Source organism: Rhamphochromis sp. 'chilingali' (assembly GCF_963969265.1).
Source record: "Rhamphochromis sp. 'chilingali' genome assembly, chromosome: 3".
Taxonomy (NCBI): Eukaryota; Metazoa; Chordata; class Actinopteri; order Cichliformes; family Cichlidae; genus Rhamphochromis; species Rhamphochromis sp. 'chilingali'.
The window spans coordinates 29,159,683-29,183,868 of NC_137931.1; the positions used below are offsets into that span (position 1 = coordinate 29,159,683).

General features: G+C 38.7%; 1 protein-coding gene across 1 annotated transcript in view; it reads right to left on the reverse strand.

The window, feature by feature from the left end:
• LOC308394512 (uncharacterized protein) overlaps positions 1-18,962 on the reverse strand; it is a 43,254-nt gene extending 24,292 nt beyond the window's left edge. Inside the window, exons 1-9 of the mRNA XM_080878867.1 lie at positions 18,906-18,962; positions 15,732-15,826; positions 14,751-14,894; positions 14,566-14,667; positions 13,132-13,245; positions 11,949-12,065; positions 3,120-3,198; positions 2,734-2,962; positions 800-2,603 (exon numbers count right to left, since the gene is read on the reverse strand). Of these exons, the coding sequence (XP_080734993.1) occupies positions 800-2,603; positions 2,734-2,962; positions 3,120-3,198; positions 11,949-12,065; positions 13,132-13,245; positions 14,566-14,667; positions 14,751-14,839 (2,534 nt within the window). The 5' untranslated portion in view covers positions 14,840-14,894; positions 15,732-15,826; positions 18,906-18,962. The remainder of the gene's footprint in view (positions 1-799; positions 2,604-2,733; positions 2,963-3,119; positions 3,199-11,948; positions 12,066-13,131; positions 13,246-14,565; positions 14,668-14,750; positions 14,895-15,731; positions 15,827-18,905) is intronic.
• Between the last annotated feature and the right edge of the window lie 5,224 nt (positions 18,963-24,186).

Sequence of the window (24,186 nt, forward strand, 5' to 3'; positions counted from 1 at the left end):
ATTGATATTAGTTCAGCACCAAATGGCAAAGGCATACAGCCCTGTCATGGGTGTTTAAAGGACTGAAGCCATGTTTTTTTTTTTTTTTTTTTTGGGGGGGGGGGGATTTATTTAGTAGGTGCTTGTTGTTCACATTCTAATTGTTTTTGAGAGACTAAAGAGGGATAGAATTTCTCATCTGAGAACCACAATGATTAAGTTTCTCAACACATAGTCATATTAGTATACATCTGTTTGACAAAGTAAAGATACAAAGATCACCAGGCAATGTAACCACACAAGCAATGTAAACACTGTGATTCAGTTTTCAGCTTGTTTGTTTTTGTCTTCATTTTCCTGCTATTTAAGGAAATGAATATAAAAAAAGTTGAGATTACATCTTTTTGTTGGATTTTTTAATGTTGCTGATATCACAGTTAGGCATGCGTAGACGCAACCTCAAAGTGTGTGGACAAACCAGTGGCTACAACTTGAGGAAGAACATTTTGGAGAATTGAGCAGAGACCCCTATGTTAGTAGGATCTTCATGTGCTCACGTTTAGTGTGTTGGAAGTAGGTTGTTGTGTCCAAATTTGTTGAGCTCCTTAAATGTTTTTCTTTTTTCTTCAAAGGTTATCCAGGATTTAGTATATGTTTGTCAGAGTAAAAATTTTAGTGTCCACAATATTAAAAAGCTTATCAGCTGTACTAAAATTAATAAAAGTAATTTGGTAATATGGTACGATATGGACTTGTGATGAAAGAAATCACTGAATCAACCATATTTTGTAACGAAATGGATGAGCACAAATATACTTACAGAGCTTTGTTGGATGCTTTGACCACTGGAAGCAGCTTCAGAAGAGCCTCCTCTGAAGCAGAGTATTTCTTCATGTCAAACATGTCCAGATCTTTTTCTGATGACAGTAAGATGAAGGCCAGAGCTGACCACTGTGCAGGAGACAGTTTGTCTGTGGAGAGATGCCCTGATTTCAAGGACTGTTGGATCTCCTCCACTAGAGAACAATCCTTCAGTTCATTCAGACAGTGGAAAAGATTGATGCTTTTCTCTGCAGACAGATTCTTTCTAATTTTCTTCTTGATGTACTGGACTGTTACCTGATTGTTTGACCACTTACTTCCTGCTTCTGTCAACAGACCTCGTAGAAGATTCTGATTGGTCTGCAGTGAAAGACCCAGGAGGAAGCGGAGGAACAAGTCCAGGTGTCCATTTGGACTCTGTAAGGCCTTCTCCACAGCACTCTGGTGGATATACTGGAGTTTTGGTTTGTTAAATAATTTAGACAACATGGTTGTTGTTGGTTGTTCCTCTTCCAGCAGATTGACTCCAGAGTTGATGAAGGTCAGATGGACATGAAGAGCAGCCAGAAACTCCTGAACACTCAGATGGATGAAGCAGTACACCTTGTACTGGTACAGTCCTCTCTCCTCTTTAAAGATCTGTGTGAACACTCCTGAGTACACTGAGGCTGCTCTGATATTGATGCCACACTCTGTCAGGTCTGATTCATAGAAGATCAGGTTTCCTTTCTGCAGCTGATGAAAAGCCAGTTTTCCCAGTGACTCAATCATCGTCCTGCTCTCTGGACTCCAGTGTGGATCTGTCTCAGCTCCTCCATCATACTTGACCTTCTTCACTTTGGCCTGAACCACCAGGAAGTGGATGTACATCTCAGTCAGGGTTGTGGGTAGCTCTCCTCCCTCTCTGGTTTTCAGCACATCCTCCAGAACTGTAGCAGTGATCCAGCAGAAGACTGGGATGTGGCACATGATGTGTAGGCTTCGTGATGTCTTGATGTGGGAAATGATCCTCCTGGCTTGCCCCTCATCACTGAATCTCTTCCTGAAGTACTCCTCCTTCTGTGGATCAGTAAACCCTCTGACATCTGTCACCAAATCAACACAATGTGGAGGGATCTGATTGGCTGCTGCAGGTCGTGTGGTTATCCAGAGGCGAGCAGAGGGAAGCAGGTACCCCCTGATGAGGTTTGTCAGCAGCACATTCACTGAGGTGGACTTTCTAGGGTCAGTTAGGATTGTAGTTTTGTGGAAGTCCAGAGGAATTCGAGACTCATCTAGACCATCAAAGATGAACACAACCTGGAAGTCTTCAAAGCTGCAGATTCCTGCTTCTTTGGTTTCAGTAAAGAAGTGATGAACAAGTTCCACCAAGCTGAACTTTTCCTCTTTCAGCACATTCAGCTCTCTGAAAGTGAATGGAAATATGAACTGGATATCCTGGTTTTCTTTTTCTTCAGCCCAGTCCAGAGTGAACTTCTGTGTTAAGACTGTTTTCCCAATGCCAGCCACTCCTTTTGTCAGCACTGTTCTTACTGTTTGATTACTTGCAGTTGAGGCTTTAAAGATGTCTTCTTGTCTGATTATTGTTTCTGGTCTGTCTGATTTCCTGGATACTGTTTCAATCTGTCTAACCTCATGCTCATCACTGAGCTCTGGAGTCCCTCCCTCTGTGATGAAAAGCTCTGTGTAGATCTGATTCAGAAGGGTTGGGTTTCCTGCTTTAGCAATCCCCTCAAACACACACTGGAACTTCTTCTTCAGGTTCGATTTAAGTTCACATTCACAAAGTGGAGAAAGCACTTCTGAAAAAACACAAGTAATAAATTAAAGTAACGAGTTGTGCATAACTATCCAAAAATTCCAATTGCCTGAAGACTAAGTATAAATGTTCTATTTATCCAGAGGTTGAAATTTTAAGAGAAATCCCCTTACGGTTCCATAGACGCTCAGCCAGATCCTCCTGCTTCATTCTCTTCAGGAACTGCACTGCAATCTTCAGAATAGCCCCTCTCCCACTCCTCATCTGCTCTTCTTCATCTTTACTGTCCATGGTCCCACCTCCCTGCTGTTTTTCTGAACATTCTGAGTTGTCTGGACTCAAAAGTCTCTGGATTTTCTTCAGCTCCATCTTCACAAAAGTGATGATGTTGTCCTCCAGCCGCTGTAACAGAATACTATACAAATGACCCAATCAGACCCAATCATGGAGCCAAAAAGCAGAGCTATGTTGAACATTTAAGATAATCCAGAAATCTACAAAGAGCAATGATATCTGTTACCAGCATAGCTGTAAAAGTAGTTGTTATATATGTACAGACCATAAATATATTTTCCAGACATGTTTGATGCTGCTGGGCAGACTGACCACTGGGAACCTCTGAGCTCTCCCAGTCCACTCTGTGGAGAAATCATGAAAAATTAGTTCAGGCACTGAATAAAGGTCCAGGAAATTATACTTTGACAAAGACAGTTATCGAGAGGACTCCTGTAATTGTAAAAGTTTACTACTCTTGCTGATCCGACTAAGAAGCAACAGCTCAGTTTAATGTTTTTCTTTGAGTTTAAGTTCTTGCCGTGTTCTGATAAGCTTTCATGCTCAGCAAACTTCAAGTTTGAAACGTTAAACTGTATATCAGATTCTGGAAATATCAGTCAATCTTGGTTTTAATCTTGTTCAATCTTGTTTAAATCCTTACTCCAAGAAGTCCAAGAAGTTGAGTCTTTTCCTTGAATTTAAAGAACCATTTACTGTGCCATCCATTTTCATGGACACAAAAATGAATTCTTTTCCACTGGATTTTTTATATGTGGCTTTCTCTGGATAAACAAAGGGCAGAGGACTGGACTGCACGCTGTCATAGAGATCAAGATCCCCAGCTTAACTTTATCCAAAAAAGGAATAAAATGACTTAACATGCAGTCTTTTTATGGGTAAGTGCTAATAGTTAGTGATACTTAATTCTAGTCAGAATATAATCGAATAAAGGTCTAATCAATATGATGAATAAGAAAAAAAATAGCCCAACCATTGAAATGATTCCAATACCTGACTTTTAACTGAGATTTTGTGTGGAGTGGTATGTTTAGTACTAATTCCCCTCCCATGCTGACGGTGGATCAAGGAGACCAGTGCATATGCTGCAGGCCCGGATGTATTGTCTACATTGGCTGTCCCTTACCCTTTACCCACCCCTGTTGCTTGTCATGTGTTTCTTTGGTGTATTAAGAGTTTTTTCATGTGCTATGTGCAGAGGTGTTTTTTTTTTCTGTTCTCAAACTGATCTCCCTATTGGAGCTCAGTTTGGAGGGAGTTATTTTTTTCTCCTTATCTGTCCTCATGTGGTGTATTTTCCATTGTTATACCTCTCTGACCTGTCTTGCCCATGTGATGTTTTTGTGTAATGTATGTATGGTCGGAGGGTAAGATGGCGCCGCCATTGCGTGCAGTAGGTGAGCAGCCTTAACATGAAATTAACCCTTGTGGGACTAATAAAGGTATATCTTATCTCATCTCTTATCTTAATGCTGATATTGGTCTCAGAGAGTCTCTTTGTGTAAGGGGTGATAGGAATGAGAGGAAGGAATAAGTGAGACACTAAGAAGGCTGAAGAATCTCAGAGAATCTCTTATTTTACAATGTATGATTTAAAAAACAAGTCATTGAGAGAAAAAAGTATTCCTATATAACTGAAATAAAAAGGGATAATGTTGAAATCATAAAGAGTCGTGATATGCATGAGTGACTGAGCTAATGAGAAATTATGCTGAAGTACCCTCAGCATGTTGGGGCTTTCTCTGTATTCCTGTAGGGTTTTTTACCTCACAATATGAAGCAGCAGAGTAAATAAAAATGAATTTAAATTATTATTATTATAATAACTAGTGAAAACAGTCGACAGTACATTAGTGAGATTGAAAAAGACTTCTGTAGAGACTATGGCATTGTTAATGTCAAATGAAGTCTACACAACCCCCAAGGAAATGTTCTTGCAAAGCATGCTGTTCAGATTGACAAACTCCCTCTGATAAAAAGAGGATCCACTGCTAGAACTGATATGCTACAGAGCAACAGCTATAATACCTACTGGTAATAACCCGGCTGGACTATTCATGGGACTTAAAATCTATCTACTCTCCCATCACACAAAGGGAACCTGATTCCAAAACGGCCAGATTAAACTCTAATCAGATGCAGAAATTATGATACAAAACTGGAAGCATTTTATTTCAACAGGAGACATGGAGTGAAACACCTGCCTCCACTTCACTTCTCAGCAAGAAATGAGACATAACAACAGAGTTCTTGTCAGAAACACTTCAGGATAGGTGATGGACATAACAAAACACTTCAAAGAAATAGAATAATCTGTAAACCTGGTGTGAGATCTTTATGTTACAGTCATTACTATAAGAAGTTACTGTTTTTTAAAACAGAAAAGTTTAACTAATTAAGGTTACACATTAATATCAGAATGCTACTGTTTAGTAAATGATAACTCAGGTTTGTATAAGTAACTCAGAGTGAAGTCAGTTTAAAGGGAGTTGTCAAGGTGGCACATAAAAGAGTTAGAGTTAATCATGCATGTGACTAATATGTGCATGGAGCTAATAAAGTGAGATAGTGAGTACAAAAAACTATATTATTCTCTTTTCCTTTTTTCTGTTTTTTGTAACAACTTCACAGGTCCTTTTTGCTTGTATGTTTGAAGTCTGGATGTACATCCTTATCTAGAACTATTGTACAAATACTAGAGATGGCACGATACCACTTTTTTATGTCCGATACCGATACCGATATCATAAATTTGGATATCTGCCGATACCGATATGAATCCGATATAGTGTGTTTTAATCAACAAAACTGTTTTTTTTTTAAATATCTTGCCGCATTTTGTATAAGTTCATACTCAAGTTTAAAACAACAACTACACTAAAGCTATTCTGTTATACCTGTATGCAAAAAAAAATATTTCATAGTTCAGCAATACTGATCAATCTAATAAACTTAAACCTACACCATCCTCCCTATTCTGGTATTTTAAAGAGTACTTAGCATAAATATTAAGCAACCTAACTAATAGGGTTCCAACTCCCAGCAACAACAAAAATAAATAAATAAAAAATAGGGAACCACCCCTCACGCTCCACCTCATGATGCTTAATCGACGTAATCAACCTTAATTTGATGCAGTGTGAAAAAAATGCACAGAAATCAATTATTTTTCAAGAAATATTAAATAGATTCAACATCTTTCTTCAACAAAATTGCAGACTGCACAGATGGTACCTTCCCAAAGGAAAAAGTACTATAGCTTACTAGGGTATATATATATTAGACTTAATAGTTACTATATACAGTAATGGACTTCTATTCATTTTGCATCAAATTAAAACTTTGGGTGTCAGATAATTATTTATTAAAAGCTAGACATTTTAAATGAGAATAAGAAAGAAAAGTATGTATTTGTGCCCCCTTTTCCCTGTTAATGCCCTATCGGCCCCCCTGGCTAAACTTTGCTAGATCCGCCCCTGCACAGTTACCAGCGTCAGCTACGTAGAAAAAGATCCTGGTGTAGAAAGTAAATAAATTCTAACAACAGCTTATCAAGCTTAAACGAGCTGCTGTTGTTCAGCCGCTGGTTTCCTATTTCTGGTGCAAAGTGGGCCAAAAACAAACCAGAGACACGGACTCGCGACAGAAAAGCCGATCAGCTGATCGTTAAGCAGTTTCATGATTGAAGTAGCAGCAAGAGGAGGCAGTCGCTCCATATATCGCTTGTTAAGCTTAACGCAGGAATGCTTTACAAACATTCAGAGATGGACTTACACACTTGCTTTACTTCTCTCGGGGATAACTTTGTCGGAGATGAAATGCCGGGTTGCTAGCGAAGCTCCAAATGCTATCCAGACCACCGACAGGTCCCGCATGCCACAGCCGCTCTATCACGTGATGCATACTGCTCCGACGTGCTAACGTTCTGAGGTGAGTTACGGCGTGTTGCAAGTTTTGTGAGGTGCTTTCGTGATATTTAATGGATCGGATTACATTTTTTATTTTTCTCCAATATCCGATCCAGTAATTTAGGTCAGTATCGGACCGATACCGATACGTAATATCGGATCGGTCCATCTCTAACAAATACAGTAGTTCTTTTTCAGATACAGTAGCAATTTGTATGAAAACTAGATTTCAGTGAATACTACTTGATAATTTGGGGTAAAATCAATAAGGATATCTTACATTATACAGTATACAACACAACATAAATGATAGAAGAAAAAATTTTGATAAACATTATTCTATGTTTGCTGAAGTGGAATTCTGACAGTTTCATCACATTTACATCTAATGTGATCATTCGCAAAGGATTCTGGGAAGTAGCTAGCCGGTCGTCACGGCAAAGCTACGAGAGCGTCTCTCAGCATGGGCCCGAAAAAAGTTCTGTCAGCCGAGGAAGGAGACGATATTAAGAAGTCGCTGGAGTTTATGACAGAGGAGATTTCTACTGTCAAACTGCAGCAGAAAGCCATCCTGGACCTGGTCGAGGAAGTTAAGGCTCTCCGCATCCAGAACGCCGAGAAGGATCGGCGGCTGGCGTACCTGGAGAACAGAGTGGCGGATTTGGAGCAGTACACCCGGATGAACGATGTTATCATCACGGGGCTTCGCATCAAACCCCGGTCATACGCCCGGGCGGTCGCCACTGACAATGTAGGAGGGCCAGGAGAGGAAGATGTCAACTCCACGGAGCATCAAGTGGTTACCTTTCTACGGTCCAAAGGTGTGGAAGTGGATTATAACAACATTGAGGCTTGCCACCCTCTACCCCGAAAAAATGACAGTAACAAACCAGCCATCATTGTGAGATTTGCAAACAGAAAACAGAAAACAGCACTGTTAAAACAAGGAAGGAAACTGAAAGGATCCGATGTCTTCATGAACGAACATCTGATAAAAAGAAATGCGGACATTGCCAGGAAAGCACGTTACTTGAAGAAACAGGGAAAAATTCAAAATACATGGACCACCAACTGCAAAGTATTCATTAAACTCAATGGAACACCGGAACAAGCCAAAGTGTTGGTCATCAGAAATATGGAAGAGCTGGACAAATACTGAGGTCAACTTACTCTGGAGGTATGAATACACATGTGATGTGACACACAACACAACACATGGCACAGTCCAAAAGAACTTCATCTGCATCCGGCAACAATATCAACATGACTCATTGGAATTCTCTTTATGATAATCTGGAACTGAGAACATTTCGATACACAGACCATAATGTTCTAGACTTAGAAAAGGATATAGACCCGGAAAATAATTTCTTCTACAACATCAGCTGTAACTGCTGCTACTTCACTGATGAACAGTTTAAGCACACCATCAACACGGAAAATAAATTATCAATAATCCATTTTAATAGCAGAAGTCTGTATGCCAACTTCAACAATATAAAGGAATATCTAAATGAGTTGACAAATCCATTTGGAATTATTGCCATTTCTGAAACATGGATCAATGCGGAGAAAGGAATGGACTTTGGACTGGAGGGATATGAAGTGAATTTTGTAAATAGAAGGAACAAGAGTGGAGGGGGAGTAGCTGTGTATGTGGATAAAAACCTAAACTACAAGGTGGTAGAAAGTATGACAACTGTAATTGATAATTTACTAGAATGTATAACAATTGAAATTTATAAGGAAAAAGAAAAAAATGTAATAATTAGCTGTATATATAGAACACCTGGCTCTAGTATTCAAGTATTTAATGACTTCATAGAGGAAATATTCTCTAAAACAAATCAAAAAGTTATGTTTATCTGTGGTGATTTTAATATTGACCTGTTGAATCCAAAAAAGCATAAAATGACCGACGAATTCCTAAACACTATGTACAGTTTGAGTTTACATCCTAAAATAACCAGGCCTAGCAGAATTACACCACATTGTGCCACCTTACTTGACAATATTTTCACTAACAATATGGAAAACAACATTGTGAGCGGAATATTAATTAATGACATCAGTGATCACCTACCAGTTTTTGCAGTTTATGACACTAATTATAAGAAAAATCTGCATGAAGAACAACTGAGATACAGACGTGTAAGGACGGAAGAAACTATGACTGCATTTAAGAACGATCTATTAAATCAGGACTGGGACAAGGTGTACAAAGAAGCTGATATTGATATTGCATATGGCATATTTTTAAGAATATTCATGGAGTTGTACGATAAAAACTGTCCAACAATAAAATACAACAGAAAGCACAAATATTCAGATAGACCATGGCTCACTAAGGGTTTACAAAATGCATGTAAAAAGAAAAATACACTCTATAGGGAATACCTAAAACAAAGAACAAAAGAAGCTGAAAATAAATATAAAAAATACAAAAATAAGTTGACCAATATTATACGTGTATGTAGAAAGGAGTATTATAGTAAAATATTGAACAACAATAAACATAATATGAAAGGAATATGGGATGTTTTAAACGGTATCATTAAAAATAATTCTGGACAACAAAGTTATCCACAATACTTTATCGATAATGGCAATCTTATGGAAAACACTGCTGATAAGGTCAACAGCTTTAATCATTATTTTGTAAATATTGGACCAAAACTGGCAGAACAAATTCCTGAGTCACTGCCATCAGTAGAATGTAGTGAAAACCTGATTGATAGGAACCCTAACTCAATGTTCCTCACATCAGTGGAGGAAAAAGAAATAATTGACATTGTACACATGTGTAAATATAAAACATCCACTGATTGTAATGATATTGACATGAAAATCGTCAAGAAGGTGATTGAAGGAATTGTAGGACCTCTAACATATATTTGCAACTTATCATTTCAGACGGGAAAAGTGCCAAACAAAATGAAAATAGCTAAAGTTGTGCCGCTGTATAAAACCGGGGATAGACGCCACTTCACAAATTACAGGCCTGTTTCTTTACTACCACAATTCTCCAAAATCCTAGAAAACCTGTTTAATAAACGATTAGACAAATTCTTAGATAAATATAAATTACTCTCTGACAGTCAATATGGATTCAGATCAAAAAGATCAACATCTCTGGCATTAATCGAATCAATTGAGGAGATTACGAATGCTATAGATCAGAAACAGTATGCAGCTGGAGTATTTCTGGATCTCAAGAAAGCATTCGACACAATCAATCATGACATATTAATTAATAAACTGGAACGGTATGGGATTAGGGGGGTTGTACTGCAATGGGTGAAAAATTATTTAAGTGACCGGAAACAATTTGTGAAGCTGGGTGTCCATTCCTCATCATGCTTGGACATTGCTTGTGGTGTTCCACAAGGCTCTGTACTGGGTCCAAAATTATTTATTATTTATATAAATGATATTTGTAAGGCATCTGATATATTAAAATTAGTATTATTTGCAGATGACACAAATATTTTTTGTTCTGGGGGGAATCTAAAGGAGCTGCTGGATACAATTACTTCAGAAATGTGCAAAATTAAAAAATGGTTTAACAGGAACAAACTATCGCTAAATCTAAGTAAAACTAAAATTATCTTATTTGGGAATTCCCTTAGAAATGCACAAGTGCAGATTCATGTAGATGGTGTGGAAATTGAAAGAGTACTTGAACATAAGTTTCTTGGTGTGATTATAGATGATAAATTAAACTGGAAGTCTCATATAAATCATATACATAACAAAATTTCAAGAAGTGTCTCAATCTTGAGTAAAGTAAAACACATTCTGGACCACAAATCACTCCACATTCTCTATTGTTCCCTGATTGCACCGTATTTGAATTACTGTGCAGAGGTTTGGGGCAATACTTACAAATGTTCGCTATCATCAATCTTTATATTACAAAAAAGGGCCATAAGGATAATCCATAAAACTGGTTACAGAGATCATACAAATCCACTATTCTTAAAATCAAAAATTCTAAAATTCACAGATCTGGTTCATTTTCTCACACCACAAATTATATATAAAGCAATAAATAACCTGCTTCCTGACAATATTCTAAAAATGTTTTCTAAAAGGGAACGGGGATACAATTTGAGGGGGGAATTAAATTTAAAACATCCTCGTATCCGTACAACATTAAAAAGTTTTTGCATCTCTGTGTGTGGAGTGAAGCTGTGGAACAGACTAAGTAAAGATATGAAGCAATGTCCAAGCATGGCGCAGTTTAAAAAGCGGTTTAAGGATATGGTTTTTACAGGGTACAGGGAAAAGGTAGAGATTTGATAGGGTGTTCTTGTCTAATATTTTCATGTGTGTGCGCATGCACGGGTTTGTTGGTATGGGTATATATGTATGTGTATATGTATGTATGTATATATGTATATGTATGTATGTGTATATATATATATGTGTATATGTATATATGTATATGTATATATATGTATATATATATATGTGTATGTGTGTGTATGTATGTGTGTGTATATATATATATATATATATATATATATATAAAATTGTAGGTTGTGTATCCTTCAGGTGTTAATAGGGTTATTGAAAATGTGTATATGTGCGTATGTGTGTATATACGTAGGTATGGATAGATAGAAACATATATGTGTATATATAAAAAAAAAAAAAAAAAAAAAAAAAAATTACACATAACATATAATGTAATTACAAGGAGGTATTTCTGTAGTCTATTGATACTAGATAGTGGAAAAGGGGTGGGATTAAATAAGCTTATGCTTCTTCCTGCTCCTTTTTGAACATGGACGTTATTTGGAGTTGTGGTTGCTCGTTTTCCTTTTGTTTGCTTTGTTCATTTGTCTCTTTTAATTCTATTTTTTTTTTTTATACTTTTTCAACATGTTCAAAATAAAGATTCAATCAATCAATCAATCAATCAATCAGTTATCAAATGCTTTTAAGAGACAATTTATATAGTATTAGAGAGAATGATGTGTTTGGACTGCAATTTGTATACGATAACATTAACAGGAGTTTACGTGTACATGTTGGACATGGTTATTAAAATAAAAGAATTCCTTGCTCACTGACTTCCATTGAGATGTAGTTTAGAGACCAGAACACAACATCACACAGTTTATTCAAATCAGAAAACCAAACTGGAGTTAATTAAAGAGTTCATGTAGCTAACAGATCACCTTTCTGCAGCAGATGGTTGATGTCCTTTAAAGTGAATGAGGCGCTCTTCAGACCAGTCACTCTTTAAAGACACACAGCTGGGTTCAGCTCCAGGTTCAGCAGGTCTCTCATTGATCCTGTTAAACAGAGAAGAAAAATGTACTTTTCTTTTGCTGCTATATAAGCTGATGAAGACTTAGAACACCTTCATCATCCAAAAGAAAAAAATGATTTGCAGGCTGAGCATGAGGAGAAGGGAACTCCAAACTAGTGTTGGCAGTGTAACAATAGGACAACAGGTGACAGACAAATAGTCATTTACATCAGCGGTCCCCAACCTTTTTTGTGCCACGGACCAGTTTATGCCCGACAATTTTTTCACGGATCGGGTTTTAAGGTGTCGTGGATAAATACAACAAAATAAAACTAGTACCGGTACCGAAAAAAAGAAGATTTATTCATAACACACGTGAAAAGACCCAGGAAAACAGAGTTAACGATAAAAACAATAACAAAATAACGCTGAAAACCGATAAAAACCTTGAAAACCATACACTTCACACCTGAGCCTCAACTCTCGTGGCCCGGTACCAAACGACTCACAAACCGGTACCGGTCCGAGGCCCGGGGGTTGGGGACCGCTGATTTACAGTATGCAGAACAATTGATAGTCTTACTATGAGCAGTTTGAGTTACAATAAGTACAATAAGTAATTGCAACAATATGGGGACTAAATTAGCATGTCCATACATATTTTTGTTTATTAGAGCCCTAACTTCAGTTCAGGAAATGAGAGTTGATGTGAGGAGGAAGAGGATGGCAATTTATCCAAATGAAAGTTGCACCGTCTTTGTCTTTCACATTTCTGCTTCTTTGGTGAATGGGATACCTCCTCAGATGATAAAATATAGGCGTGATCCATCATATCTTGGGTCTGAAGATGCAGACACAAGTTAAAATTTGTCTCCATGGCATACGAATGCCTTTAAATTCTCTTAAATTCTCTCTGTCTATTAAATAACAACAAAAAATGACTGTCTGGACCTTTAAATGTACATGTTGAACATGTTTTATGGAATTAAGGAATTAATCACTCATTAACTTTCATTGAAATGCAATTTAGAGACCAAAACAACATCGAGACGTTCATTTAAATCAGGAAACCAAACTGACAGGTATCAAAGAGTTCATGTTAGTGACACCTCTCTTCAGCAGATGGTTGGTGTTCTCTAAAGTGAATGAGGCGCTCTTCAGACCAGTCACTCTTTAAAGACACACAGCTGGGTTCAGCTCCAGATTCAGGTCTCTCATAGATCCTGTTAAACAGAAAAGAAAATAATCTTTTTTAAATTTTCTGTTACAGAAACTGATGAAGACTTAGAATACCTTCATGATCTGAAAAACTAATTTGTATGTTGAGCATGAGCAGAAGGAAACTCCAAACTAGCGTTGGCAGTGTAACAGTGTCACCCACAGTAAACACCACCATTTGCACAATTGCAGAACTACTGATGGTCTTGCTATAAGCAGCACAATTTCAAAGTTATAGTTTTTATAATTAATGGCAACTGATTTCTGTTTTTTTACATCTCAAAATCATACGCGTGCATGATCCTAAGTATGGTGGCAGCTGTTGGGCAAACAACTCTGGCTGCCATTCATCTGTATGTAGGCTGTCAGGCTGCTGTTAATCTCATCCACATATATTTACTCAGATACGACTCAGTGAGTCAGTGAAGGTCACTTCTGTCGAGTGACAGTGATGCTGGAGTGAATTAAGGATATTCTTAAGATTCCTATTAGTAAATGCTGCTGTTTTTGCTGCTGTTAGCCAGCATTAGTGGAACTTTCTTTAAAGTGGATATTACTGTTGCTGTTAAATGTAGCACCATGGTCTTGGAGGAACACCGTCTTGTTTCACTGTATACGGTGCCACTCTTTAAGGTTCAAATGACAATAAAGCCACTTGACTTAACTTGAGTTGACAAATATTGTTGAATTTAGGCTCTTATTGAATAAACTGTCAAATGATGTGAGAATGTAAACTGCTTAGCAGAGGAAAAGTGGGACCTTTAGGACACTGAAGCCTAACATTAGCTGGCATAACATTAGATTATAGCTAACTTTTTTTGTTTGTTTCCCAGCCTGTTGTCTGCTATACAGAAATGGAAGGGTTGCATGAGTAATATGGTGACATTACGTTATTTTAACAATATCAGAAAAAAATGATCATGTTAGTGCTGTTTCTTGTGTGTTAGAGCCTGACATATGTTCAGGAATTTTATTTAGATGTCACTAACATCTTACTAAAATGTTTTACTTTTCCTTTTCACCTTAGTTCTCATCTCCTGAACTGACATCAGGGCTCTAACACGCCTTCATGTTTTCATTGCTAATTCTAATTACTTCTAAGTTTATGAGAATACATTACTTTTTTCAGAAGAACTAATAACACACAAATCAATATACATTTTTAAGTACAATATTCTGTTTTTATATTAAGGGGAAAAGACTAACTAGACATTTGAAGCACATGTTATACGTGTACATATTGGACACGTTTTATAGAATAAAGGAATTCCTCGTTCAGTGACTTCCTTTGAGCTATCAAAGAGTTCATGTTACTAACAGCTCACCTCTCTGCAGCAGACCGCTGGTTTCCTTTAAAATGAATGAGGCGCTCTTCAGACTGGTCACTCCTTAAGGACACACAACTGGGTTCAGGTCCAGGTTGGTTCCTGTGAATAATGATGGATCAATGATGTGAGTGCTGAGCTGTGACATGGAGAAGAGTCATAGACAATTAGAGATGTCATCTCACCTCTGAGCTTCGGTCTGGCTCTCATGTTCCCCACACAGAGTGGTTTTAGAGAGAGGGACACCCTCCTCTCTGTCCTCACACTGATCCATGCTGCTGACTTCACATCCACGTCACCCAAGGTTGCAAAAGTACAGACTTTCTTTACTAAAAGTAGAAGTACAGATACCTGGGTTAAAAAAATACTCCTGTAAATGTTGAAGCACTGAGGCAGCTCCATCAAGGACAATTCTATTAAAAGATTTTTGTACAAAGGTAACTGAACCTTGTGCTGTGTCAATATGATAATAAGTTCATATTTGTACAAAAGAACCCATATATTAATCCAAATAAATCCAAATTACAAATCCAAGTGTAATGAATATACTTAGCTTGAATCTGTTATTCAGGACACCTGCAGTGAAAAAGGTTTAAAAAAAAACAAACAAACAAACAAAAAGAAACATTTTTTGTTGCCTACACTCTAGAGGTGACTGACTCCACACCAAAACAGTACAGTTTCTTCTAATGTGAGCTTCAGTAGGTTTTCTCAGTGCATATGATGTGATCAGCTAACCTGCTGCTTTTTGTAGATTTACGTAACTGAATTCACTCCACACTACAATATGTATGCTATCTTTATGCAATTAAGTGAATAAATCTAAGCATCATCAGCTTAAATACAAATTCATCTCTGCTACACTTGATGTAACCTAATTTTGACAATGAGGACCAAAGGCCACTATGCACCAGTCCAACACAGTGCTTTACTAAAAAAAACTCACCACATTAATGTGAGCTAACCTGTTTGCCCTGCACAAAACTAGGACTTTCATGCAACATCTGAATAACACAAGTTTGTATAGCTTTGTTTGTTTTGTAGGACATTTTCCAAAATGAAAATACATAATTCATCAAAACACATCATATACAAATCCATTATGTAATTAAAACGATGACATTACATTTAAGCATTAAATCTGCAGTTTATCAAGCAGCCCTTACCTTTAAATATAACCTTCTTTCTTCCTCTTCTGTCCTGTATTTTCTTACATCTTTCTCCATCTCTGAGTGAAGTTATCTTGCACTCTTTTCTCTTCCTGTGAAATACAGCAGCTAGACCTTTAACTAGCAACACACTGTGCAACAAACTGCACACAAACAGTTTTTGTGTTTGCTGATGTTTGTTCATCTGATAGAAAATTTGAATTTGAAATGAGCTGCCACTAAAGAAATTACTGTTCTTCCATCCAGTAACATTCAGGATTAATGTGAACATCTAACCAGAGATGCTACTGAACATTGGTTACGTCAGTTAGCTTCCAATTAGCATCTAGATTTATTGTTTTTCCATCAAGTATCAGTTAGAAGCTCCAGCAGCTAATGGTCCTATCATGAAAAACAAAGAAATCTATCAAACCCTTACAGCAGATATTTTCACAATGATACTTTAAAACAGAAATGATCATTAATTACCTGAATATTTAGGATTTGTTTAGAGCTACTCAATTATTCAGTTTATAATCAGCAGCTCTGCAATCAGTCATTTATATTTCCTTCATATGTTTAGCAGCCAGTAAGAGAAAGAATGGCACTCTGGTTCCAGGTTTCAAACACTACACATTAGGAAGAACTTCATTTGGAGAAAACCAAATGATAACACAAATAGATTTAATGATCCATGAAGGAAATATGAATTTAATTGCCTGACTACAATCAAACACGTTACAACTAACATTTATTTTATTTTGTTTTGAAAGGACTGAAGGTAAAACAGCAGCACACTGCTGTGTGTGACTTTAATGGAGAGTCAACAGTTTTCTTCCAGGAAATAAACACACACAGTTTGTTTTGTGACGAAATGAATCAAACATCAGCTGTTCATCAAACTGTTTGATTCCAGTCAATCAATAATTTATAATCATGTGGATTAGTCTTCAAATAAAAGAGTGATCCAAAGTCTGCCCTGAAATAACAGCTAAACAAACATTAAAGAGCAGAAACAAACAGTAAAGTTCCTAAAGACAAACTGTTAAAGGAGGAAACAAAGAAAACTTACAGTTTCTTCAAATAGAGACACGAACAAGAAGCTTCTGGACACTAAACACGAAGAGATAGGTGAGATGCTTCCTGGAAGGAGTTGTGACTCCACCTGAAGCTCAGGTTTGCATGTGTGTGCATGTATTGATTTTTAAATCTCTGCTCCTGTCTGAACTTGAGATTGTGTCATTTGCTGTCAGTTGCGCAATATCATAAATGTTTGTCAGGAATGTCCTCACAAGCCCAGACTTGTTACAATAATGAACACAATACATGGAGTTAGGAAAAATACAGCACAGATAGAAATAATACAATATAGTTGGGAGGAAACCAGAGTTAGCAATGTTGCCAAGAATATTTCTCTAGAGTTTGATCAAAGTGCTGATGAATTGGACTGATCCTGGATCTTTCAGTACATCACTGTAATGAATGAAATATGACTGATTCAAACTGTGATCAAACCTTCATTATCTTTATATTCCTCTTTGGTTTAGCTGGAAAGGACACCTTCCTGCCTTTGCTGCCAGTTGTTTTTCTCCTCTTGGTGTCAACTTGGTTACTGTACTCGACCTTTGACCTCTGAGTGAGTGCAGCGTTGTTTTCGTGTGTTTTAATTCCACATGACACCTGTTCATGGTCTGATTTGACAGCATATTTCTCCACATGCACACAGAGACATTTCTGTCTCTGTCACACAAACAGTGGACCATATATTTGTTTTTGAATATTTCATGTTGAAACTATTAAGGGACCAGTGTACTTCCTCTGCAAACACGCTTAGTGCACTGAATTGTTCTGCTGTCAGTGTTACACCCTGAAAAGGGGCTGAAAAGGGGATAAGTCAATGACGACGCTCAGACACGATGCTTCTTTCAGCAGCTTCATTGCGAATGTGTCATGATCCTGGGTCTTTTGACCCAGCGTTTTAAGTTTGAGTTTATTTTGTTCATTAGGTTATCTAAGTTCATTTGGTTATTAGACTCCTTGTGTTTTCTTCCCCTGTATTTAAGTTTCCCCTCAACCTTCGTGTTTCATGCTGCGTGTCATTTGTTATCAAGTTTGTATTATTATGCCTAAGTGTTTCTAGTTATTATTTTCCCCTCGTGTTTCCAACCATGTTAAATCTCCCCTGCTCTTCACGCGTTTCATGTCTGTGTCTTACGTTGTCAAGTTCGGGTTGTCATGTCTATGTCTCCTTATGTTTCCTGTTTTATTGTGAAGAGGTCTGGTGTTCTGTGTTCATCATGTTCAGTTTTACTCTCCCACTGTGACGTCATTATGTTCATGTGTGCCAGCTGTTTCCTCATGTGTCTCCACTTCCCCTAATCACCTCCTGTGTATTTAAGTCATCTGTTTTCAGTGTGTGATTGTCAGGTCGTCTGTTGTTCATGCCAGGTTCTCCATGCCATGTTTCTAGGTTTCATGTCCAGGTTTTTCCATGTTGTTTGTTTAGTTCTCCCAGTTTAGGTTAATGTTAATTTTATTTCTGTTTGCCTTGCCCGTTATTTGTACCTTTTCTGCCAGCCTCATTAAACGGCTCGCTTTTTGTTACTCAAGTTTTGATCCAAGTTCCTTGGTGTCTGCATTTTGGGTCCACTCTTCACAATACATACAGTCTGCTCTCGCCAGACTGTGACAGAATGATTCAGAAATATAAACATACATACAAAAGTATTAAACATCCTAACAACGATGTACAGTCTCTGTTAGTTGTAAGACAATATATCTCAAGACTGTTTTTTTCCTTTTCTATAAGTTACAGATTAAATTGAATGTAAGAATTTACAAAAACAGCTGATGAATCAATAAACAAACTTAGATTATTAAACTGAAATGTACAGAAAATAAACAAAATATTCGGCATTTGTCCCTTCACACAAAATAAACATGTTCTTCATCCAGATCAAATGCAAAATGCACACAATGTATGTTTCATACACAGTCTGGCACGATAATGCTTCATGCTAGCCACCAACAGAGCGCTTAGCTTAGCTTGCTGCTTATAGCTTATCCTAACATCACAGTTAACACAGGTCATCTAAGTATTCCTAGTATCCTCTTGGTACATTTGGAAACACGGTCAGTACAACTCAACATACATATTTGTAAAGTCCAACAGCAGAATTGCACAATTATTACCTGAAAAGGGGATAAGTCGATGACGACGCTCAGACACGATGCTTCTCTTTCAGCAGCTTCATTGCGAATGAGGCATCGTGGCCAGAGCTCCCCCTTCCGGCAACGGCAGGCATAACTAATCAATCATGATCACTAAATCACATGGATTATTCCCCAGGCTCGACAAGTGGATCAGATTGAATGTTACACAAGTTGTAGTCACATTAAGGATTGTTATCCGGTTGAACATAGTCATGAACTCTTTTAACTATTTTAGCCTGTGTTACATTACGTCTCTTAATGGGACTTCTTTTACCCTTGTTTATAGATTTACATATTTGAAATAAATTGAATAATATATTGGGTAACTTTTAACCACAACTTTTTACTCCATTATAAACTTCAACAAATAATCTATCACACACTCCCCCACAAAATTAGATGTCGTCCCGACATCACAACTCTTATGAACTAAAACTTAACAAAATGTCACAAAATCCAGTTGTTTTTAATCTTAGCTTCCTCTTTTGTACTGAGTCTTAGTCTGTTCTTTGTTCAGTATCCTTGCATGAATAGTGGCTAACAAATTTGGAATGAATTAGGCCACATGGTTATTGGTTGAATGTCTCTGTGTTGTATGGGTTGATACTGGTAGGGCATTTCGTTTGTACACACTGTACTGTAGCATGTTGGAGTACCCAGCTGATCATAGGTGAAAACCTTAGGGGCTCGTCTCTCCCTCCTTGGCAAACTATAGGTCCCTTCTCTGTTGCTTTCAGGCAAGCATGGGCGTGGAGATGCTACAGTGTCATCCATTACCTCTCCAACTACTTGTCCATCTTCCTCTTGATGGTCTTCTTCCTGTGGCCTGTTTTCGTCCTGTGTCTCAGGCTCCTCTGTGTACGGCATGAGCCTTTCTTCACCCAGTGGTCCATTACCACCGGCCTCTGGTTTCTCCTGGTCATCACCATGCTCTGTGACCCTCTCTGTACTGGGCACTTGAGTCTGTGTTACGGGCCCATAATAGTACCCCCATTCCTCCTCGTCATCTTCTACTTCCTGGTTCACCTGTTCTGCGTCTTTTTCCCTCACTCTTCTTTTCTTTTGCTTCGGTGATACTTCTGGTGGCCTTTCCAGGGGTAAGTAATCACATGGCAGCAGCAAGTTGCGGTGCATGATTCTTGACCTTCCCCTCCCTTGCTCTGGTTTCACCTCATACACGGGGAGGCCTTCTGCAACTTGACAGATGACAACATGGATGTTCTGTTCCCAGTGATTACGAAGCTTCCCCGTTCCTCCTCTAGGGGTTAGATTTCGGACAAGAACACGATCGCCAGGGTATAACACAGAGCTTCTCACTTTCCCATCATATTGTTTTTTTACTCCTGTCTGCTGACTTCTTTGCATTCTCCCATGCTATTTCATAGGCCTCTTGCATTTCTTGTGTCCATTTCTCCATGTAGGTTCGGTGGTCTATTTTCCCTGTCTCAGAGGTGAGACCAAACAGCAGATCAATAGGTAACCTTGGGGACCTTCCAAAGAGAAGGTAGAAAGGAGAAAACCCAGTTACCTCACTTCTTGTGCAGTTATAGGCGTAGATAAGCTTGTTCAAGGACTCTTTCCAACTTGTCTTCTGCCTATCAGTAAGTGTCCTCAACATTTGTAGTAACGTCCGGTTGAACCGCTCAACTTGTCCATTCCCTTGTGGGTGGTATGGTTTAGTTCGGGATCCCAATATGCCACAGTTCTTTTTCAGCTGGGAAAAGAGCTGGTTCTCAAATTCGCCACCTTGGTCATGGTGTATCCGTGCTGGCAGTCCAAACTTCAAGGCATAGTCATTAAAGATGCGATCAGCAACCGTTTTGCCAGACTTGGAGGTGGTGGCATAAGCCTGTGCAAAACGAGTAAAGTGGTCAACAATCACCAAAATATACTCGTAACCACCCTTACACTTGTCCAAGTGGAGAAAATCTATTGACACCAGTTCAAACGGCTGCGTGGTAACAATACTGGTGAGCGGTGCCCTCGCTTCTTTACATGGTATCTTTTGTTTCAGGCAAGTGCAGGTCTTTGTCACATAATGTTCAATGTCTCGTTGGCCAAAAGAATCTATCTCTGGATCAATGATGTTGTTCGATCAGTGCCCTGATGACCCATCTCATCATGCAATTCTCTCAGTACAGTTTCTTTGTACTTTTCAGGCAACACAAGCTGTCTCTTGGTTGTGGTTTTTCTGCAAAGAATACCATCTTCATCAATATGAAGTCTTTCCCATTCACGCAGGAGACACTTGCTTTGGGCACTTAGTGTATTAAGTTCATGCCTTGTTGGCTTTTCATTCCTCATTTTGCACTGCATTATTGGACCAATATTTCCATCATCTTGCTGTGCTTGTTTGATCTCTGTAACTGAAAATTGGTTGTGTGGTTCTTCACTCACTGATGTACACTGGAGACGGGTGAGTATGGGGCAGACCATTGGTGAGTTGAAATCTGGAGTCTCCACAACTTGGGTTATTGCTGCCACACAATCTGAACCCATTTCCTCTGTACACTGTTCCATCATTTCCTCTATCTCAACAGGCATTCTTGAAAGACTGTCAGCATCCACATTCTCTCTACCTGGGCGATATCGGATGGTGAAATGGAAGTCTGCAAGCTCTGCCACCCATCTACATCCAGTTGCATTTAGCTTGGCACTTGAAAGGACGTAGGTGAGGGGGTTATTGTCAGTGAACACAGTGAAAGTAGGCGCATAATAAAGATAATCTCTGAATTTCTCTGTGACGGCCCACTTCAGTGCGAGAAACTCCAGTTTTCCTGAGTGAAGATGATAGTTTCGTTCAGCTGCAGTCAGTGTCCGGGAGCCATAAGCAATCACACGGAGTTTATTATCTTGTTGTTGGTATAGAACTGCTCCGAGGCCTTGAGCTGAGGCATCGGTATGGAGGATGAATGGTTTAGAAAAATCTGGGAACCCGAGGACTGGTGGCTCAACTAGGCAGTCTATTAGTCGTTCCAATATGCGCTGATGTTCTTCAGTCCACACAATTGACTCTTTCTTGTGACTTGTTTTGTGTTTGTCTGGTTTTGGGATACATTGTTATCTTCCGTTGTGCCCTTCAACAAGCTATACAGTGGGCCTGCAATACGGGAGAAGTCCCGTATGTACTGCTTATAGTAACTTAACAAGCCCAAGACAGTTCGCAGCTCTCCCACATTGCTTGGTCTCCTGTCCTTCAAGGCTGTCACTGCATTGGTGTCAGCTGGATCAATTTTGCTACCCTCGGCTGAAACAATTCTCCCTAGATAGCGAACCTCGTGTTTGAATAATTCATATTTACTGGGTTTAAGCTTGATCCCATACTTCCTCAGTAGTTGAAGCACTTTTCTGACATGATTGACATGATCATCAAGTGAATGACTGTACACTAGAGTGTCATCAAGGTAGGGTACACAGATGTTGTCTCGCACCTCTTCCAGACACTCTTCCATGCAGCGTTGGAAGGCTGCAGGTGCATTCATCAGCCCGAATGGAATCCTTATCCATTCGTACAGGCCCCATGGTGTCACAAAAGCAGTTAAAGGTCGGCTGCCTTCATCCATAAAGCCCTGATGGTAGGCCTTGCCTTGGTCTAACAATGAAAACCATGAGTTGCCACCAAGACTGTCGAGAATGTCCTGCACTCGAGGGATTGGTTGTCTGTCTGGATGAGTCTTTTTGTTTAGTTCTCTGTAATCTATACAAAGACGTAAGCTGCCGTCCTTCTTTCTCACGCAGACAATTGGTGAGGCATAAGATGAGTTGGATTTCTTGACCCATCCTTGTGCAATAAGGTTGTGCAGATACTCTTTCATCTCTTTGTATAGCGGCTTTAGTACCGACAGGTAAGTGCGTGCTACAGGATCCATATCCTTCAATGATATCTTCAGTTTCAACTTGTCGATACATCCAATATCATCATCTGACTTGGAAAAGGAAGAGCATTCCTCACGGAGCATCTTTTGCACCACCCCCCTTTCAGATTCACTCAGGTGCGTAAGGTCAATTGGTGGGTCCCATGAGGTGTCAGGAATGTGCTCACTCTCTGCATCCACTTGATTCACCAATAATGGGGAGCACTGGTCAGATTTCTCTAAAACCGTCGCTGGGTACACAGCTTGAATTTGCTCTAAGGTGCCCACAACAGTTTTTCCTGACAGCTCAATGTCGTGATCAGTGGGATTTTGCACATCAAGAACAATATAGGGGGGGGACCTCCCTTCTGAGTTCTACTAGTGTCTCACAAAACTCCAGACCTTCATCCCACTGAGGGTTTATGTTGGGAGAAAACCCTGCAAAATAAACCCAGGAGGAATAAAGACACAATGAGACAAAGTTACTTTTTTATGCTTAACGTGTACACGGGTGAGCTGCTGAAAACAACCCACAACATGCACAGTGGCTTGGCATTCTTTATAGGCACAGATCACTGAGTCAGTGAGAACAGGATAAGAAAATAATAAACAGATAAAATAAACAACTCCATATATGGTGCTGGTCTCGTCAGCAGAGAGCTGGGAGAGATAAAACAATCTAAAACAATATGTCCCAGAAACAATATGTCTTTGCTGGGAAAGTCTAAAAAGACACTTCTAAACTAATCTAACCACAGACAAAGGGCATCTTTGTACATTTAAAAGAAGGTAAAGAAACATAGAATCATTTTTCCTCTAACATATTCCCTCCTGTTTTAACTTATTTTAAAAAAAATCATTTTTCCTCTAACAGTTTATGTCAGGCTCAAAGAGAAGTGTAGTGTCTTTCTTCAGCGGGCGGGTCTGCACCTTACAGTCAATCTGAACAGAAGTGTGTTTGGGTACAATGACTTTCTCTTTTGTTGTTCTCACAACAAAATCATGTGATTGTTTAGCAGTCACTAAATCAATAAAGGTTGTGACATTTTCTCTTTTAAGGCAAGGGAAAGCCCCTCTTAATGCCTCGTGCAGCTGCTCAGTTCTTTCAGCATCCATTTGCTCTATAGTACTAGTTTTCAGTATTTGCTCAATGACAGTAAAGCCTAGAATGGGCTGCGAAAGACTTCCGCCTTTCATCACTAACATGGGGACTACAAGTTCTTTAGGGTTTGCTCCCTCAGCAGCTAGACCAAAAGTGACTTCAATGAAACCCTTGTAAGGGATGTTTTGACCATTAGCAGCTGAGATTTTTAAATCGTCAGGTGCATCAAGTAACTCAGAAACATCTCTTAATTTCTCATGTGGTAAATACTTCTTTTTCCACTCTTCATCAACAATACACACTT